The following is a 19,392-nucleotide window of genomic DNA, read 5'->3' on the forward strand; positions in this document are numbered from 1 at the left end:
AAACGGAAATCTGTCATAGAATGCCTTTTGCACAATGAGGATCTCTTGAAATCAAAGAAAAAAGAATATGTCACAGTTCTAAAAGGTTGGAAAGCACTGCTAGGCATTAGTAATATAGACCAGATTATTTATATTAAAGACTGCTTCTTAACCCTGGGACTACTCATGGCTGCCATTTTTGTCTTCCTTGTTTGGGACCTCTGTTAATCCTGTTGCCGTCTTTTGACCATGATATTTAGAGATCAGCAATCACAAATGGTGAATTGATGGGGTAAGTGCAGACTGCTTCATTTCCTTATATCCTGTCAAGGTTGCTCAGAAAGAAGATTGTTTCATATTAGGCATGAACTGTATGCATACATAAATCTTATGTAGACCATAGATTATGTAAGTGAATCACAAAATTATTGAAAATGTGTTATGCTTGTTTTATTGGAAAATAAAAGGTATTTTCATATTTTCCATGACAAACTAAAGCACATATGCTTGAATTTTAGACGAAATTTCAATGACTTGTTTGGGTTTATTAGTTTTGACTGTGTTGCAAATGTAAAGTATTTAATATTTTGCTTTTTATTGATAAATTTCACTTTTATCTGGATCTAAATGAGGTTCGAATTTGAAATTTTTGAATTTGTGTTGGAAAAGAGCTGCAATCATTCCTCAAGTGCCTGGGTGAACACTTGGTGGTAATGTAGAACTATTGGTCTGACTTCCAGATATGGGGTTGGGGTGGGATGGTGAGATCTGAACATTCTCTCTAGGACTTTTCACTCTCAAACAATATTTTGACAGAGTGAGCCTTGATTAATCCTTGGGCTTCTTTGTTTTTTTTGTTTGGGGGATTTTTTTTTTTAATTCTAAAACACGCAAAAATTTCTACACAAAACAAAAGATATAGAAGAATCCCTATGTGACACTGTGGGTCTATTTTTTGGACCACTGGCTGATTTGTAAAATTATATAAATAATTCTCTACATTCAAAACTGCCCTACTGGTCCAGGCTTCCTTCTATTCTTTTTAGCATTAAAGAATTTTTTTGAGGTGGCTAGGTGGTACAGTGAATAGAGCACCAGCCCTGGAGTCAGGAGGACCCTAGTTCAAATACAGCCTCAGACACTTAACACAAAAACTAGCCAAGTGACATTGGGCAAGTCACTTAACCCCAATTGCCTTCCAAAAAGCAAAAACCAAAAATAACTTTTTTATAATTCCTTCTTTGTTTTGGCAGCATTACTAACTCCCCTTCCCATGATTTCTCCCCACCCCTCCATTAAAAACTGAGAGAAAGAAATATCAATAACAAATAAGCATAGTCGAGCAAGATGAGTCCACAGTGGCCATGCCTAAAGATGTCTGTCTTTATACTTTTGTCCATTACCTCTGGCTTCCTCATAATTCCTCTGAAGACATGGTTGGTCATTGAATTGACCAGAGGTCTTTGAAAGCTCTTTTCCTTTACACTGTTGTCCTGGTTTAAATTGTTCTGGTTCTGCTCACTTCATTCTTCATCAGTATTCTCTGAAATCATTGGTTTTGTCATTTCCTGTGGTATAATAATCTACCACATTCATATACCACAATTTGTTTAGCTGGTGGCCCCATGGGCAGCACTAGACCTGGACCTGGAGTCAGGAAAACATGAGTTCAGATCCACATATTAGCTCTGTGGACTCCTAGGGGAGTCCCTGAGACCATTTTAAAGGATCTGAAAGGTCAAAACTATTTTCATAACACTAAGAGGTTATTAAAATACATACGATGTGAAACAGTAATACTAAAATATAAAATATTGCCTATTTAATTGCTCTTCCCTTTTCCAATTACATATCTGTGAGACTGGAATTTTTTCTTAAACTAAAACCAAAATCACATATCACATAGACTAAATAACAGAAGAAGATAGAATCTGGCTGTCTTCTGTTAAGCCAGACATTAAAGAGATTTGCAGAAATGCATAAAACAATATCATTTCTTCTCACTGTTTTGGAAAATAGTTATTTTCATTAGGAAATGTTATCTGTTAACACAGAACAGATTTATTTTTCTTAAATTAATAAATATCTTAAATTTATCTGTTTTAATTTCCAATATAAATATACACATATCTTATAGAGACAAAAGCTATCTGGGGTCCTCAGTAATTGAGATCCTGAGACCGAAAAGGTTGAGAACTGTTGATCCGAGACAAGCTCAGCACCCCTCCCCCCTTTAGATTCTAGTTCTTTGTTGTCTCTCTTTAGAAAGTTTGTTTTGCTGGTAACTAGACCTACCCTGTATACCTGTTAGTTTTAATTTATCAATTGGAAATAATTTTTATAAATCTGTCCCTTCTTGTACCCCATGAGTGAGCAATTTTTTTTAAAGAAACTGGGAAAATAGAGCTTTCTAGAGTCCAGCAAAACTAATTTGTTGCATGAGCAAGCAAAACATATTCCCACCTTAGTCATATCTGAAAATGTATGTCTTTCTGCATTTTTACGTTCATCACTTATCATCTTCTTTTCTTTTGGACTTTTCATTGGATTGATCAGGGTTCCATAGAAGTCCTTCAAAGTTGTTTTTCTTTATATTGCTGTTGTATAGATTGTTCTAGTTCTGTTCACTTTGCTCTATATTTGTTCAGAGCTCTTACCAGCTAAATCTAAAATTGTCCATTTCTTCATTTTTTAGGGCAAAATAATATTCCATTACATCCAGTTACCACAGTTTATTTAGCCATTTTCCAAAGGAAGGGTACCTCTGTATCCTTTTCTTTTCACTCACCCCCTTCTTCCTTTCTGCAGTAATGCATTCCTTTTAACTTTTACTTCTCTTAAAAACCCACAAAATAGAACCCATCCACCCTTTTTCCTCTGTTTTTCCTTACTTAACTCCTTTAATATCCTTTGAGGATACTAAACTTTTGAAGGGACGCTTGTTTGTTCTCTCTCCCATGGGAGACTGTTAGCTCTACATCATAATACAAATTCCAGTTATTCAAATAAATTTGCCTTTCTGAATTCTTTTTTTTAATGAGCAATTGGGGTTAAATAACTTGCTCAAAGTTATATGGCCAGTTATTTCTGGGTGTGGTGCTAAGTGTCTGAGTCCGGATTCTGTCCCAGGTCATCCCAACTCTGGGGCTGGTGCTCTTACTCACTGAGCCACCTGGCTACCCCTGCCTTTCTGAATTCTTATGTTTGAATTTCAAAGTTCCTCCTTAGCTCTGGTCTTTTTATCAAGCATGTTTGTAAGTCCTATATTCCATTAAAAATCCATTTTTCCCCTTTTGAGAGATTATACTCAGCTTTGCAGGACAAGTTATTCTTGGCTGTAAGCCTGTCTCTTTTTCCTTTCAGAAGTGTATTGCAAGATCTCCTTGTTTCTAGAAGAATCTGTAAGGTCTTGTGTGCTCAACTGGAGTTCTTGGTACTGGATTTTACAGTCTTTTGTGGGGACTGTGGGTTTTGACTGACATTCCTGGGACATTTATTTCCTTTTGGGGTCCTTTCTTCTGTCCTCTGGTTCTAATAGATCTTAGGATTTTTAATTTGGAACTCAAAGTTTCAAAAATGAATGTTAAAAATTGTTTTTACAGGTAACTGGGGAAAAATAAAATACTAAAGAAAATAAATATAGGATTTGTTGATTCATTTTTACTTGACTTTGGCTGTTACTGCAACTGATCTAGGAAGTATTATACAATTCAGTTATTTAGATAAAAATTACTACAATTTGTTTTTTGTCAAATATTGTTCAGTTATATTTTTATTACTTTGAAAAGCTCCTGATTCCTTCCAAATGCTGTTAAAGTAAACTATAATTTTTTGTTTTTAAAAAGAAGAAAAAAATAGTGCCTAAGCTTTTTTTTTTTAATGCTGAGTTTGGGGAAGGCAAAAGATTCTCAAGTTGTCTCCCCTTGGCCTATTTTCCAGGTCTGTTATTTTTTTATATCAGATCAATTACATTGTATTCCATTTTGGTTAGTTTTTCATTAATCTTGATTTTTTTTTTGCCTTCTGGAGAGCAGTTGTAATTTTCCCAAGGTTACACGGCTAGTTTTTGTGTGTGGGTGTTAAATGTCTGAGGCTCCACCTAGCCTCCCTTGATTTTGTTTTAACATTGTTTCCAGGGAGTCCATTTCTTGGGTTAAATCTGCTACTTTCTCTTCTAAACTACTTGGCACATTTCTTTCCCCCAGGGATTTGATTTCATTTTCTAAAAATCTCTTGCTTCCTTTTTTCCCTAGATATTCATGCAGCTCTTGTGGCCCATCTTTTTTAATCTGAGTCTCTGTTTAATGTTTTCTCTCACATACTGAAGTAATTTTTCAGTAGTGTCAGACTTTTTAGTGGTACCTTTTGGGACTTTCCTGACCCCAGGCACAGAACTCTATCCACTGTGCCACCTAGCTGCCTTTCTTTCACACTGTAGGTGCTTAATAAATGCTTGTTACCTTCCCCTCCTACTTCTTTCCTTCTTGTGGAGGATTCTCAAAATTTGCATTAGTTTTATATACAGGTCAGTACTCATGTCTCCAGCTTGAGTTCCTAAATTGGGGCTTTGTGTTAGGGAAACGTTCTTCTGCACTTGGTTTTTGGGTGGGGTGCTCTTGTGCCTGACCACCTGCAAGAGTTAAGTCCCCCCCCCCCTTGATCTTAAAATCTTCAGGAATGAAAGAGTAGGGACTCCTGCTGTCCTGGTCTGAATACTCCAATAGCCTGACCAATGTCCTCCTCCTTGGAGCCTTCTAATGGCTTCTCCCTGCTACTTTCTCTGGTTGGGCTTGTAAGTGGTTGCACTGGCTTAGCTGGAGGCAGAGTGGCCTCCTTTCCTATTCTGGGGCCCTTCTGGCTGTCTTTTTGTGCAGATCTAGGGTGAAAGAAGTCACTCAGGTTTCTTATGTTATTTTTTTTAAATCATTCAGTCTAGTGAAAATTTCAGAATTTTGCTGGGGTTTATAGAAGGTCGATGGTTTGGCTCCCATTCAGGCAGCCATCCTTGCCAGTTTGGATGAGCCTCCTTAGCCATTTGCTGAAGATTGCTTCAGTGGGCACTGATTGAACTGTTTGAGAAGCCAGACATGATGGCGTGTGTCCATAGAGAAAGTTGGATGCTGTCATTGCTTAAGAGACCTTCAAAATTGGATGCCATCCCTGTGGTTACCACTGCCCACTATATGTTGTTAATTAGAATGATTAATTCTCCTGTGCTATGAATTAGAATGTAAGCTCCTTGATGACAGGGGCTGTGCTTTTTGCATCTAAAGCACCTAGCCCTGTGTTACACCTATATCTGCCACTTTCTCAATGGAAATACTGCCCTTCTTGCCCAAGTTTTCTTTTACTTGAATCACAATGTTATCTGTGCAAGTGGTTGCAGTGCCAGCTTTCTGCAAGATGGCTCCCTGTTAAGATCTCAGGGTTCGACAAAGCTGGTCTGTGACCTCAGCCTTCAGGCCATAATGTCATTGTAGCACTCATTTTCAGCAAGAACCATGGTGAATGGGAGTCAAACCAGAAAGAAAGGTAGGGATTGAACATATTTGGGGCTAATTGTTTTAGTATCAAGTATTATTTTCATATTTGTTGTGGTCATTGGATGCTGGCAGCTTTGTTATTATCACTAAAAAACAAAACAAAACCACCGACCTCTAATGATTTATGTTAACATTTATAAAGATAAAAATAAATTAATGACAGTGCTATTTTATTTTGTATGGCACCTTGCACTTAATGAAATGTAGTCACATCAGTCTCTCATTTGCTCTTTACCTTAAAAAAACCTAAAGATCACAATCTTTAAATATTAATTATTAGTATTTACAAAAATTACAAAGATAATTTAATAAAAATGCCATTATTTTGTATAACACTTTACAGTAAATGAAACACGCTCATGGCCATTGTTGTCTCATTTGTTCTTCACAGTGATTCTGTAAACTAATCGTAAATGTTAACTGAATTGTCGAGGTAAAAATGCCTTAAAATTTTAATAAAAATAATATTAATAAATTAATAACAATGCTATTTTAATTTATATAGCACTAGGCAGGTAATAAAATGAATTCATAGCTGCTGTCTCATTTGCTCCTCATTTACAAAATGATAAAGATCACAATCCTAAATACTAGTTATTAACATTAACAAAATTACAAAGATAATATTAATAAATTAATAATAATGCCATGTTATTTTGTATGGTACCTTACAGTTAATGAAATAGCCGTTGTCTCATTTCTTCCTCATAGCAATCCTATAAACTAATTGTTAATGTTAACATTGATGTAAAGGTAAAAACACATTGACAAAATTTGGATAGAAATAATAATAAATGAATAATAGTGCCACGTTTTTTTGTACAAGCACCTTGCAGTTAATGAAACTAATTTATATTATCTCATTTACTCCTGACATTAACAAAACGTAAAAATACAATATTAACAAAATCATAAAAACTAATGTTAATAAATTAATCTCTTAACGAAATGGTAAAGATCACAATCCTAAATAGCAGTTATTACCATTAACGAAATCATAAAGCTATTAAGGCTTTGCCATTAATGAAATGCATTTGTGGCCATTATCTTGTTTGCTTTTCACAGCGATCTCATAAACATTATAAATGATAAGTGTTAGCTATTAACAGTAATACACTATTAAAAATAATATTAATAAATGAATAACAATCCTGGTTTCTTTTGAATATCACCTTGCAATTCATGAAATGGATTCGTGTCATTATTAATAAAATTGTAAAGCTATTTCAATCGAAGTCCCTAACATTAATGAAATGATAAAGATGTTAATGGTTCTGTTTTATGTAACACCTTCCAGTTAATGAAATGCATTCATATCATTATCTTATGTGGTCTTCGCATTGACAGAACTGCAAAGATCAACATCCTAAGTACTAATTATTAACATAAACACAATCACAAAGATGCTGATAACAATGCTATTTGTTCAGCACTCAGCAGTTAATGAAATGCATTTGTGGCCATTATATCATTTGCTCTAAAGAGAGATACTAGAAAGTAACTGTTAATGTTAGCAGCACTATCAAGATGACAATCCTGATTATTTACATAAACAAAAGTATGTATAATACTCATAAGTTAATACCATTCTTGCATAGCACCTTGCAGTTAATGAATTCATATCATTATCTTATGTGCTCTTTACCTAACAGGGTGATAAAGATCACAGTCTGAAGTACTAGTTATTAACATGAACAAAATTAAAAAGATTAATTTTAATAACAGTGCTAATATTTTGTTTAGCACTTTGCAGTTAATGAAATATATTCCTGCCCATTATCTCATTTGCTCCTCACAACAATCCTATAAGCTGTTCCTTTGGAACTTTATGATTTTATGTTGTGAAGCTCTGCCCTAAATGCTCTAATAATGAACAAAATTCAAAGGGTAACAAATGTTTGTTGACTGAATAAAGTAATAGCAATGCCATTTTGTATATCACCTTGCAGCTAATAATCCCAATGCTAAATACCCTTAACATTAACAGAATCACAAAGATATTAAGACTTTGCTGTTAACAACATGCATCGTCTCATTTGCTTTTCACAGCAATTCTGTAAAATAATTCTTAATGTTAACAGAATGGTAAAGGTGAAAATATATTAACAAAATTTTAATAGGGATTTTGTATGGTACCTTGCAATGAATAAAATTCTATCATCTCGTGTGCCCTTCGGATTAACCAAATTGTTCTAGTTGTTAACATTAGCAAAATTATATGGATAATATTAATGAATTAATAACAGCGCTATTTTATTTTGTATAGCAGCTTTCAATTAACGTAATGTATTCACAGCCATCTTCTCATTTGCTCCTCAAAGCAATCCTGTAAAAACAACTTGTTTTTGTTAAAACTTTGTTATAAGGATAATATTAATAAATTGATAACAATACTTTTATTTTGTATAGGACTTTGCAGTAGTTAATGGAATGTATTCATATCATTATCTCATTGGTTCCTTGAAACATTAACGAAATTGTAAAGATCATAATCTGAAATGCTAATTAACATTTACAAAATTATAGATGATATCAATAAATTAACAACAATGCTGTTTTATTTTATATAGCACCTCACAGTCAGTGAAATGCATTCCTAGCTCTCATCTCATTTTTTCCTTTCAATAAGCCCATCGTTATTCCTATTTTATAAACAAAGTACCCGAATCTCCAAGAAGTGAAGTGGTTTGCCCAGCTGCTCTGGGGCACACATGCTTAAGATGTTGGACAGGTGACATTTGAACTCGGTTATTCTCATTCCAAATCCAGGCTTCTTTCCCCTACCTCCCAGTGCCTCTCTTCAAACTTGAGCTTCTCTGTACTGAGGAAGCACAGATCTGACCATAAAATGACAGAATTTTGAATTAGAAGGAACCTCAGACCATCTGGCCCATCCCATTCATAAAAGGTATCCCCACTCTGACATAATAGTCATAGTCATACACTTAACCATGTCACTCTCCTGCTAAACTCCAGTGGCTCCCTATTACCACGATGATAAAAATCACAAACTCCAGTTTGATATTTAAAGCCCTTTACAACCTCCCTTTCAGGGCTTGTTATACATTAGTTCCTTTCACACATTCTCTGGGCATGGAATTCATTTCTTTTACAGCTCAGAAGCTCTTGTGTCCTTCCAAACACAACTGATTTTGTCTGAGGCCCTTCCTAATTCACTTTCCTAGCTGCTGGTTTTTCTCCACCCACTCTGTTTCCTATTTTCTTACCTTCTGGTGTTTTGTATTGAATTTTAAATGTACATTTCCCCTCAATGGAATAGACCCTCCTTGAGGTCAGGAACGGGTTTTGGTTTTGTCTTTATCCTCAGCACCTTCAAAAGTCCCTGACTCATAGTTGGCCCTTAATCAATGCTTGGTCTAAGCAAGCTCCTCACGTTCTAGACTAGCATCGTGGTCCTGGAGAGAGTGTTGGGCTTGGAATCAGGAAACACCTGTGTTCCACTTCTGGCTCTGGTACCACTAGCTGTGTGACTGGGTAGGTCATAAACTCCTGAGCCTCCTTTCACCCCTGTAAAATTCCGAGGATGATCCTTATACTGTATATATATACCTCATGGCATTGTAAAGAGTGGGCTTAAAGCAATATATAAATTAAGATATAATTAGATGCCTGAAGTTTCATCCCCAAAGGTGAATTAGCTAGTAGAGAGGGGGGAGTCTTGTGTCAGTGCCCTGTTACTGAACCAAATTACCTGTTGTTGCTTAAGTGCTCTTTGTTGGGGGAAGTAACTATGGGAAGTCACACAGTTCTGTCTGAGGTAGGATTTCAGCTGCAATCTTCATGGCTCCAAATCTAGCACTCCATCCAGTAAATTAATTAGTCAATGAGCATTCATTAAGTGCCCGCTATGTAGTTGACACTGCTAAGAGTTGGGAATACAAAGACAGGCAAAAGACACTTCCTGCCCTCCAAGAGCTTACAGTCTAATAGAGAAGATAATATGCAAACAATTATATACAAACAAGATTACATACAGGATAAATTAGATATAACCAACAGAAGGGAGGTACTTAGCATTCATGGAAATTGGGAAATGCTTATTGTAGGTGAGGTTTTACCTGGAACTTGGAAGGCAGCCAGGGGAGCCAAGAGGGAGAGCCTTCCAGGCACAAGGGATAGCCAGTAAAAATGCAAGTCAGAGATGGAGTATTATGTGGGAGGAACAGCAAGGAGGTCAGTGTCATTGGATTCCATAGTGTGGGACGATAGTAAGCTATAAGAAGACTGTCCAATTGGGAGGGGCCAAGTTGGGTTAAGGGTTTTGAATATCGAACAGGATTTTATATTTGATCCTGGAAGTGTTAGGGAGTCATTGGAGTTTTTTGCAGGGTGGGGGGTAGTGTAACATGGTCAGACCTATGCTTTAGAAAGATTAATTTGACAGCTAAGTGTACAGAGGGTGGACTGGAGTGGGCAACAGGCCATTGGAATAGTCCAGGTGAAGTGAGAAGGGCCTGCACTAGGCTTTATGTGGTGTCATGAGGGGGGTTGGACCAAATACCCTCTGAGGCCCCTTCCAGCTCTAGGTTTATGAGCCTAAGTTGAAAAAAGAGGCAAATTTAGGGTTGAATTTTGGGGGAAATGTATGAATAGAGTTTTCCAAAAGTAGAAGGGACTAACTGGGAAGATGATAGTTTCCCCTTCAGTAAAGGTCTTCAGACAGAGGCTAGATGGCTATTACTTATTGGGTATGTTGTAGAGTGGATTCTTGTTCAGCTTGGACAAGGTGATCTATTGGGTATCTTCAGAGACAGATTCTGCAATTCTGTTAGCTTGAAATATGGCTTCCCAATTTCCCAATACTGCTCTACAGCCAATCACTCATGGCCCCTTAGTTCCCCAACCTTGTGCCTTCCAAGAAAAGCTCTGCCCTTCCTGTTTCAGAGCTGAAGGGGAGCCTTTACCCTGGTTGATATTATTGGCAGAAGCAGTAAGAGCCTAGAAGCCCCAGACCAAGGAAATGGGGAAAGTCAGATTTGGCATTCTGGGATTTTGCGAGTACAAATGGCTGTGAAAGACAACCAAATGGGACATAGCATATATTTCGATTTTACAGTATCTAAATTTTCCTTCCCTCTGTATCATTCCCTTGTCCCCCTCCCAGGGAAACTTCTCATAGAGCAACGAATTGTTTTAAAGGGGGAAGAAATTTTTTTTTTTTTAGCAAAACTGATCAAATGTTGGGGGCGGTGTAATTCATTTTCCATTGTTTTGGGACAATGACTTTGCAACTCCATTTTTCCAAATTGCAGAAGAGGAATCAATTAGGGGTGAAATGAATGTTTAGCAGATGCTTTAGTTTTGCATTTCAGGTGATTGGACAGGCCTCCTCTGTGCTTCTTGGTAGATATCTGTCTATAGACTGGTAAGTTAAGACTTTGGGGAATGGCAGTCTGCTGTTACTCTTGCAGCTTGACATGTAACTGTTAGCCTAAGACCTGCTATTCCCAGGTAAAGGTCAGCAACCTGTGCTGTTTCCATCCAAGCCCTCTTACTTTTGTGAAACTTTATTTTTCAGATTGAAGATGACGAACCAGGCTATGACCTGGACTTATTTTGCATCCCTAAGCATTATGCTCAAGATTTGGAAAAAGTATTCATTCCTCATGGACTTATCATGGACAGGTCAGTGAGACTTTAAATTGATCAGAATGTCAAGTCTTTACAATTGCAATTTAATTTTTAATCACAAAACTAATGTGATTTTAAAATGTTGGTTACTAGGGGCAGCCAGGTGGCGCAGTAAGAGCACTGGCTCCAGAGTCGGGGTGACCTGGAATCAATCCGGGCTCTGATACTCAGCACCACACCCAGAAATAACTGGCCATGTAACCTTGAGCAAGTTCCAGAGTTGTATATTTGCCTTCCCCTTACTGAGCAGTGGGCTAGGGCTGAAGTGCAAGAAGACCAAATTAGGCTGTGCATCTGGAGCACGAAGACATTTTTCTAAAAATAAATGGTGTCATGTCTTCTGTGCAACAGGTTGCACTGAAGAAATTGATCACTGGGTACTGGATCTGTCTCCCTGTGTGCTTGGCTTTTGAGTGAATTGTTTTTTACTTTAATAAAATGAAAATTCTTGGGAGGAGGCAGTGAGAGGATGGGGGTAGATTAGAGTACAGTTCAAGACTTAGGCTCAGGGAGTTTTAGTGAAGAATATTTGCTATTAAACACATTCTATTAAAATCTCGGGGTTTTTTTCCAATTAGGACCGAACGTCTGGCACGAGATGTGATGAAGGAGATGGGAGGCCACCATATTGTTGCCCTCTGTGTCCTCAAGGGTGGCTATAAATTCTTTGCCGATTTGCTGGATTATATCAAGGCCCTGAACAGGAATAGTGACAAATCAATTCCTATGACGGTAGATTTTATCAGATTGAAGAGCTACTGTGTAAGTATATTCAAGGTTGTTATCGGTGATTGAGAAGAGCCCCCCTTTGGAACGGTTGTTAGGAACTGGAGGTTTTCTGTCCACTTTCTGTAGAGCTTGAGCCATTGGTTCTCTGAAGTACTAAATTCCAGGGTTTTCAATTTCATTTAGTTTGCTTTCAAGACAAAAGTAAATCTGTGACTACATGAATTTAAATAAATTGTGGCTTTAAAAAACTGCCTCTTTGGCACTTGTGGAGGTAAGTTTTTGTCCTCACAGGATAGATTTGAATTTGAGTAAAAACTAAAGGTCACTTGGAGCCAAGCCTCAATAAGGTAGGTTACATAATAGAATTTTTTTATTAAAACCTGTTTCCCAACCAGTAACTGTTATGGTCTGAGCAATTGCTATGATGAAGAAACCAATCAGATTTTGGTTTTGTGTTTTGCTTCGCACAGAAAATTCTCTATTGCTTCTGAATTTCTGCAGAAGTAATTGACTATTTGATTGTTATGAAATGAATTCTTGATGAACAATGAGAGTGCCGTGTCCATTTGTTATTGAATTATACACTTTTGGTGGTCTTGGTACTCTTGTAATTTTCCAATGTAGAATTGAGTACTTCTTCCCCAGATCATGCTGGAAACACTCTCATTTTCATCCTGATTACTTTCTTCCTCCAAAAAGCCTGTTGTTTTTTCTCACTTCACTCAAAAAGCTCTGGCCAATGTCACATTCACTATTTCTGTTCTTTCCTCAGAATGGGTGGCACAGTCATCACATAAACTCCTCACATGTGGGTTTTGAGAATGTTTTCTCTTTCAATTTAAGCTGGGGTGTGGGAGTCGCCCTCATTCGCACAATGGTTTGCTTGTTTGAAGGAACTACTCCTTTGGTACTTATCTCTGTTGGCAATAGGCCAAACCATTTAGTGTGGATGTTGTCTTCCCCACCACCATCTTTAAAGTTTTTGTGCCAGCTCAAGCTCTGGCCAGACTTTACTTCATCCCCAAAGCTTCTTATAACATGCCAGATGTCTCACTTGTACATTTGTTTAACTGCACACAAAATTTGAGAACCTTTGTGCTAAATAAGGGTCATTCATTTTTTTTTGTTTTGTGTGAACAAGCAAAACAACACTGAGCCCCATTCATTGGCCACAGCTGTTGGTGGGAAGGCCAACTGACCTTGGAGTTGCAATATGTCTGCATTATAAGCTGGTCCATTCCTCTTCCACTAGCCACCTTGAGAACCTTGGCATTGGTTTTTTATGACCAAAACTCATATGCCTAGGAAACTGGACAGAGAACTTTAACTTTAATGGAGCAGAGATAAGTAGATGTCAAAAATAATTGTATTGAATGAAATCTGTTATTTTGAAACTAGGAAGTGTTAAGAATTTAATATTTCATCTAATGCTCTTCATAGCTACACTTCAAGGAAGGGCATGTGTATATTTTAAGATTTAATTCTGTTTTTGAGATTTTTATTCACATTAAAGTTACTTATGTTGTGTTTAGATACTAAAGGATTATTGAAGTGAACTTTAATTAATGAAAAACTTGCAGTTTTAAAATGTCTAGTTTTTTATTTTAAAAGAATCATATTTTTCTATTCCAATTTTCCTATAGAATTTTATTTAAGAAATTGGAGCAAACTCTGCCTAAAATTGTCTAAGAAATTGAAAACAAGGGGAAAATCAAATTCTTAGAAATGTTCCCCTGCCAGCCAAAATTCTTGAAGACTTTAAGGATCTGTAATTTCATTAGAATGGATATCCTCTCCATTGATACAGATCTCAAGCCTTTTGTAACTTGGTTGGCAGAGAGTTGCTATAGCTAAAAATGTCATTCATTCCCCTTCCGCCCTCTCCAAACTTGGGATGTTCTTCAAACAACAGATATCATAGGGCCTGTACTTGAAGCCTTTCCAGCTTGGTAGGACCTGTTGGAGCATGTGCTCCACTGGTATAGCCTTAGAAAATTCAGGGTGCCTACCACATCACACTGAGGCATAGGACTTTAGTGGAGGCAAAATAATTGTTTTTAAAAATGCTAATTAACTAATTTCTGTCTTGTGGCTATCCATGTGAATCTTTTAACTTGCACTTTTTAAAAAACTGTTTGCTGTTGAAAAACATTTGTTTCAAGAAATAAATTTGAAAAAATTGGAAGAGGGCAGTGAATCATGAAAGCGTGTATTTCAAGTATACACATGGAAAGCCAGTGGAAAGTTTTAAAAATTAGATGCTTAATTTCATAAAGCCATGAAATGGAGATTAAAATTGTTTATGGGATCAGCTAACATTAATGGGAGGAGGAGAAAATAAATTCACATGTTGATCTCTGACCACTTGTTTTAAAGTTATTTTAAAACAGTGAATTGTAAGCTAGCTAATCCGTACTAATCATGAAACTTTCTATAAGCTATTGAATTTTCTGACCATGCAGAGAAATAAAGAATGCTACGGATGCATTGTACAAATGTCCTTTCCTCTTTAATTTTGATTTCATTTCACACTCTATACTAAATTTCCTATTAAAATATTGTGTAAGTCTGAACAGTATAAGAGCTTTCCCCAGCTCTCTGTTCTTAAGTCCTGGCAGGTAAGGGTGGCAGGCATTGCCATTTTGTGTCATAGTCAATAACCAAAGGGAAAATTTAAATGATCTGTTATTTGCCTAAAATAGGATGAGTCTGACCATGAGTGATATGAAAGAAAGTGTTTTCTAAACTCCTCTCCTTTAAAAACAAAATGTATTCCTTTCTGATATTGCTATTTTCTCCTGTCTCTCCCTCCCTTCTGCCCCAATTTCTTCTTTCCCATTTAAAAAAAATCTGTGAAGAGTTTGAAATCTCACACCACAAGGGAAACTTAAGAATTATGATCTGTTGACAAATGTTCACGCCTCCCTTGGGGCTTGTGCCCTATTTCTCTCTTCATTCCATATTAGTAGAGACTTCTGCTTGAAAACCAGCTATTCATTTTCGCCTCTTCCAGCAGCATTCCTCATTCATTACAGCCAAGTCACAACCGTCAGTCTTCAGTGACACTCACTTGCTATGGGTCATGAATAAGCAGCTGCTTCCTGCTTCAAGATTAAAATGACTTTCTAGGCACTTGGATAGATCTGTGATCTCCTTGATACGGGCATTCCTTCCAGCGATGCAGATCCGCAACGCCAATCACGCCTTCTTTTCCTGTGCGCCTCTTGTCCATGTCCTCCTGTAGATCCTCCACAGGGAGTCCACCCAACGTGCTGGGATAGGAGCCTTCCTCTAGATCTCTTTGACAACGCACGGATACCATTGGAACATACGGCTTGTCCATCTGTTGTCCCTTGCTCTCACTACATGACTGACACACCTTCCTTTCCAGTTCTGCATCTCTCTGATGACATCCTTTATACCACTTCTCCACAATTCTTGGCTGGTAATATATTGCAGCTTCCTCTTCTCTTCTGGGTTCATTTATAGCAAGAATGTTGAGATCAACAGGATTTCATTACTCTAGTAACATGTCCCCTCATTCCCTGGACAAAGATCTCATGTTTAGAGCACCAAAGGCTGATTTAGTCTTTTTTCTCCCCCATTTTTTTTTATAAACATGACAGGCATAAGCAAACGTCAACATTTCCATAGACAAAGAAGTACAGGGGAAACGAAGGATTGTATTTGAACCTGACCCTATGTTTCACCTTAATCTTTATTTTTATATATATCACACTCTGCCCACTTTTTCACAACTTAATTCTCATCACTCCAGTAGCAGAAGGAGAAACACTGGCCATTTTGTATTTTTCTTTGTTCTGGGTTGCCATGGCCAAAGAATTCATTACCAAGTGGCTAACTAACTGGTGATGAGCTTCCTCATAATTAGCTAGGCTGATCCTTGGAAAGCAGACTTGGTCTGTTGCCAAGACCTATTCAAAGCCTTTACAGCATAGTAGAGCCTGCCAGAGCTTGAGCTACTACTACTCCTGTGCTACAATGAAGCATTGGAGAACTTTGCTGATATGGATATTTCAGAGTTTTATTTCATACACACAAACATCAATATAAAAGTTGCCATTTGGTGGCTAATAATATTTAGAAAAACCACAAGAATCCCAGAGTTGGAAAGGACCACAGAGGTCATCTATTCCAATTCATGTCTGAATAAGTAGTCATCAACTTCTACTTGAAGAACTCCAGTGATGGGGACCCCACTACCTCACAAGGCAGCCCATTCCATTTTGTAACTGCTCTGATTTCTAGGAAGTTGTTTCTTACATTGAGGCCAAATCTGCCTCTCTGAAACCTTTACCTGTTGCTCCTAGTTCTGCCTTCTGGGGCCTAATAAGTCCAATCCCTCTTCCCCATAGTAGCCTTTTAAACACTTCAAATCATCCACCCTCCTCCCACCACCCACCAAGTCTTCTCTTCCCAGGCTAAACATCCCTAGGTCTTTCAACTGATCTTTGTATCACATGACCTTCAGTTCCCTCGGCCTCCTGGTCACTGTATTCTGGAGATGCTCCAGCTTGGCAATGTCCTTCCCAAAACATGGCACCCAGACCTGAACACAATACCCCAGATTCTGATCTGACCAGAGTAGGAAAGGAGAACTGTAGCTCACAATGTGTTTTCTTCCAGTCCTTTTTGTTGTAGCTTTCAGCTTGACCTTTGTGTGCATGTATATGTAGTCAGTAACTCCGAGGTTAAATAGTGTCATACATCTTGACATTAGATTGCTTAAAGCTTATCTTCTATAAACATATAAAAAACAAATATAATTCATGACTGCACCAAAGGGCAAAGCAAGAAAACCCACTCTATTTAAATAATTAGGAATGGGCATAGGTACTACCTGTCATGATAATCAGGAAACTGTCAAAATAACTCAAAAACCAGTGCCCCCAGAAGTGGGGTGTGGCCCTTTTAGGCAGACCTATTCATTCCTCTGGAGCTGTAGGTGGTAGTTTTTTAGTTTGTGGTTCATGGAACTCAATTTTCTCAGGATTCAGTAAAGACTCCAAAAAAGAAAGTGCGGTTGTGGTGAATGTGTTTAATTTGTACCTTCACCATTAAGCCCTGGCCCCAACCCAGGATTCTGGCGCTTCCCAAAAAGAAAAGAACAAAAGATTACACAGACTAAACAGATCTGAAGACTGTGCCCCAGAGTAGCAGTTACTAACAACACTATCTCCTCCAGGCCTGAGGGTCTGTGGTACAGTGCCTGGCACATAGTAAGTGCTTACTAAAGATCTGTTGTTATCCCATATAACTACTAAGTCCCTTATAGTTCTAAAACACTTGGATTTATCTTCTTATATCCCTGTCCTAAGATCTGAATGGAGAGACGGGGGCATGGTTAGAATGTGTGTATGTCTGTGTGCATGCATACACATATATACATATATGTATGTATACACAGGTATATGTGTTATGTGTGGCATCTCTGTGTTGTACATGTGTATATCTGTGATACATGTATAAATGTATGCATGTATATGATAAGCTATAGACACACACACTTAAGTCTTGTTCTGATGCCTCATTATAGCATGAAGTTGAAACTTGGGTCCTTGGAGGATAAACCAGAGTTCTCCAGGCCCTAGCAGGGTTCTACCAAACTGGAAAGGCTTCAGGTATAGGCCTGGTTTGTTAAAGACTGTATGTCTGTTCTAAAACCAGGCTAGTTAAGTGTGGGAAGGCTTATACTACTAAGCTGGCCACATGGTTATGAATTTTTTGGTCACAGCAACTCTTAAGGACTCTCTGAAGTCATAGAAGGGTCACGGTCTGTGTCAGTGGAAAGAGGTGCCTATGCTGACAAAACCGTGGATCCTTGAGGTGCATATGCTCTTTAGACAGTTTTGTATGTATGTAACATACATGCATAGATGTGGTTAGGGGGTATAAAAGGCAGAGGAAGTGATGTTTGGATCTCTGACTAGCTGGATGCAAGGAAACTGAATGTGTCCCAGCAAGTTAATAGGTAGAATGAAAATAGTTGGAAAGCACTGTCCTAATGGCCTGAAAGAATATACTTTCCTGCTTTTTTTCCTCTGTGTGATTCTGTCCTGAGCAGAACCCCACTGAAGACAGAGTCCAGCAGCTACCTGTTGCCCACCCCACCCCGATTGCCCGATGCCTTTCGTACAACTGCCCCACTGAGAACACGGATATGGATGTGAACCACATCCGGGCACAAAGCTTCCTCTTCGGGTGTGAGCTCAAAGCTGACAAAGATTTCCACTTCAAGGTGGTGAATGAGCAAACCGAACACCAGCTTTCGTTGAGGACAGTGAGCTTAGGAGCTAGTGCCAAAGATGAATTACATGTCGTTGAGGCCGAGGCCCTGAATTTCGAAGGCAGCCCAACTATAGTCACCCTGGCATCGCTGAAACTGTCCGTTCAGCCCACAGTTTCTCTTGGTGGCTTTGAGATTACCCCACCAGTCGTTTTACGTCTAAAATGTGGTTCCGGGCCCGTGTACATTAGTGGCCAGCATCTAGTCGCACTAGAGGAAGAGGTAGAAGAAAATAATGTGAAACTTGTAAATCTGCCTGCCAAGAGAGCTGCCTCTGAAATTGAAGACAAGATTCCATCAAAAAAGGTAAAACTGTCTGAGGAAGATGAGGAAGACGAAGAAGAGGAGGAAGAAGAAGAGGAAGAGGAAGAAGAAGATGATGATGAGGCAGAGGATGAGGAGGAGATAGAAGAGGTGGATGAGGATGAAGATGAGGTGGAGGTAGAGGATGAGGAGGAGGTAGAGGAGATCGAAGAGGATGAGGAGGAAGAAGAAGAGGAGGAAGAGGAGGAGGAGGAGGAAGAAGAAGAAGAAGAAGAGGAGGAGGAAGAAGAGGAGGAGGAGGAAGAGGAGGAGGAAGATGAGGAAATTGAAAATAATAATCCTCTAGAGAACAAGTCTGATCCTGAGAGTCCAGCACAGAATGGACAAACACCCAACACAGAGGAGGAAACGACAGATTCCGAGCCGGTTACACCCAAATCAAAAAGCCAGGAGTCCTTTGACACTGAGGAAAAGATCCCCCCAAGTCCCCAAGAAGCTAGTTCTCCTGAGGATATTAAAGAAAACATTCAGGCAAGCATGGAAAAGAGGGTAGTTTATTCTTTCCCCAAAGTAGAAGGCAAAGTTCACAATGTTAAAGAATTGGATGTTCAGTCCTGAGCATCTCAGCCTATTGAAATCTTTTTAGGAAAATAATTTAAAATTTGTTTTAAAAAATTTTCCATCAGCATATTTCTGTAATAGTTGATAATTTGGCTGTCCTTATAATGCAGAGTGAGAACTTTCCCTGCTGAGTCCGGTAGATGTCATCCAGAGTACTTTGCCAAGAATGTGTTGTCCATTAGTTTTTAACAATGCACTTCTTCCCTTGGATTTGTTTATTGGGTACATACATTTGGAATGATATTGTAGGAGAGAGTAGTGATGGCAGTTAGACAAAGGGAAATGGTGAAGAGACAA

General features: G+C 38.2%; 1 protein-coding gene across 4 annotated transcripts in view; it reads left to right on the forward strand.

The window, feature by feature from the left end:
- Positions 1-19,392, forward strand: part of HPRT1 (hypoxanthine phosphoribosyltransferase 1) — a 65,561-nt gene that overhangs the window by 38,782 nt on the left and 7,387 nt on the right. For 3 of the 4 annotated variants that reach the window (XM_069074107.1, XM_069074108.1, XM_069074106.1), the window contains exons 2-4: positions 11,062-11,168; positions 11,753-11,936; positions 17,989-19,005. In XM_069074107.1, the coding sequence (XP_068930208.1) occupies positions 11,062-11,168; positions 11,753-11,936; positions 17,989-19,005 (1,308 nt within the window). The remainder of the gene's footprint in view (positions 1-11,061; positions 11,169-11,752; positions 11,937-17,988; positions 19,006-19,392) is intronic. The other variant, XM_069074109.1, reaches the window with a different exon arrangement.

The sequence above is a fragment of the Petaurus breviceps genome, unplaced genomic scaffold (genome assembly GCF_028583685.1).
Source record: "Petaurus breviceps papuanus isolate PSGF00001 unplaced genomic scaffold, PetGlider_PUasm1.0 90881, whole genome shotgun sequence".
Classification (NCBI taxonomy): Eukaryota; Metazoa; Chordata; class Mammalia; order Diprotodontia; family Petauridae; genus Petaurus; species Petaurus breviceps.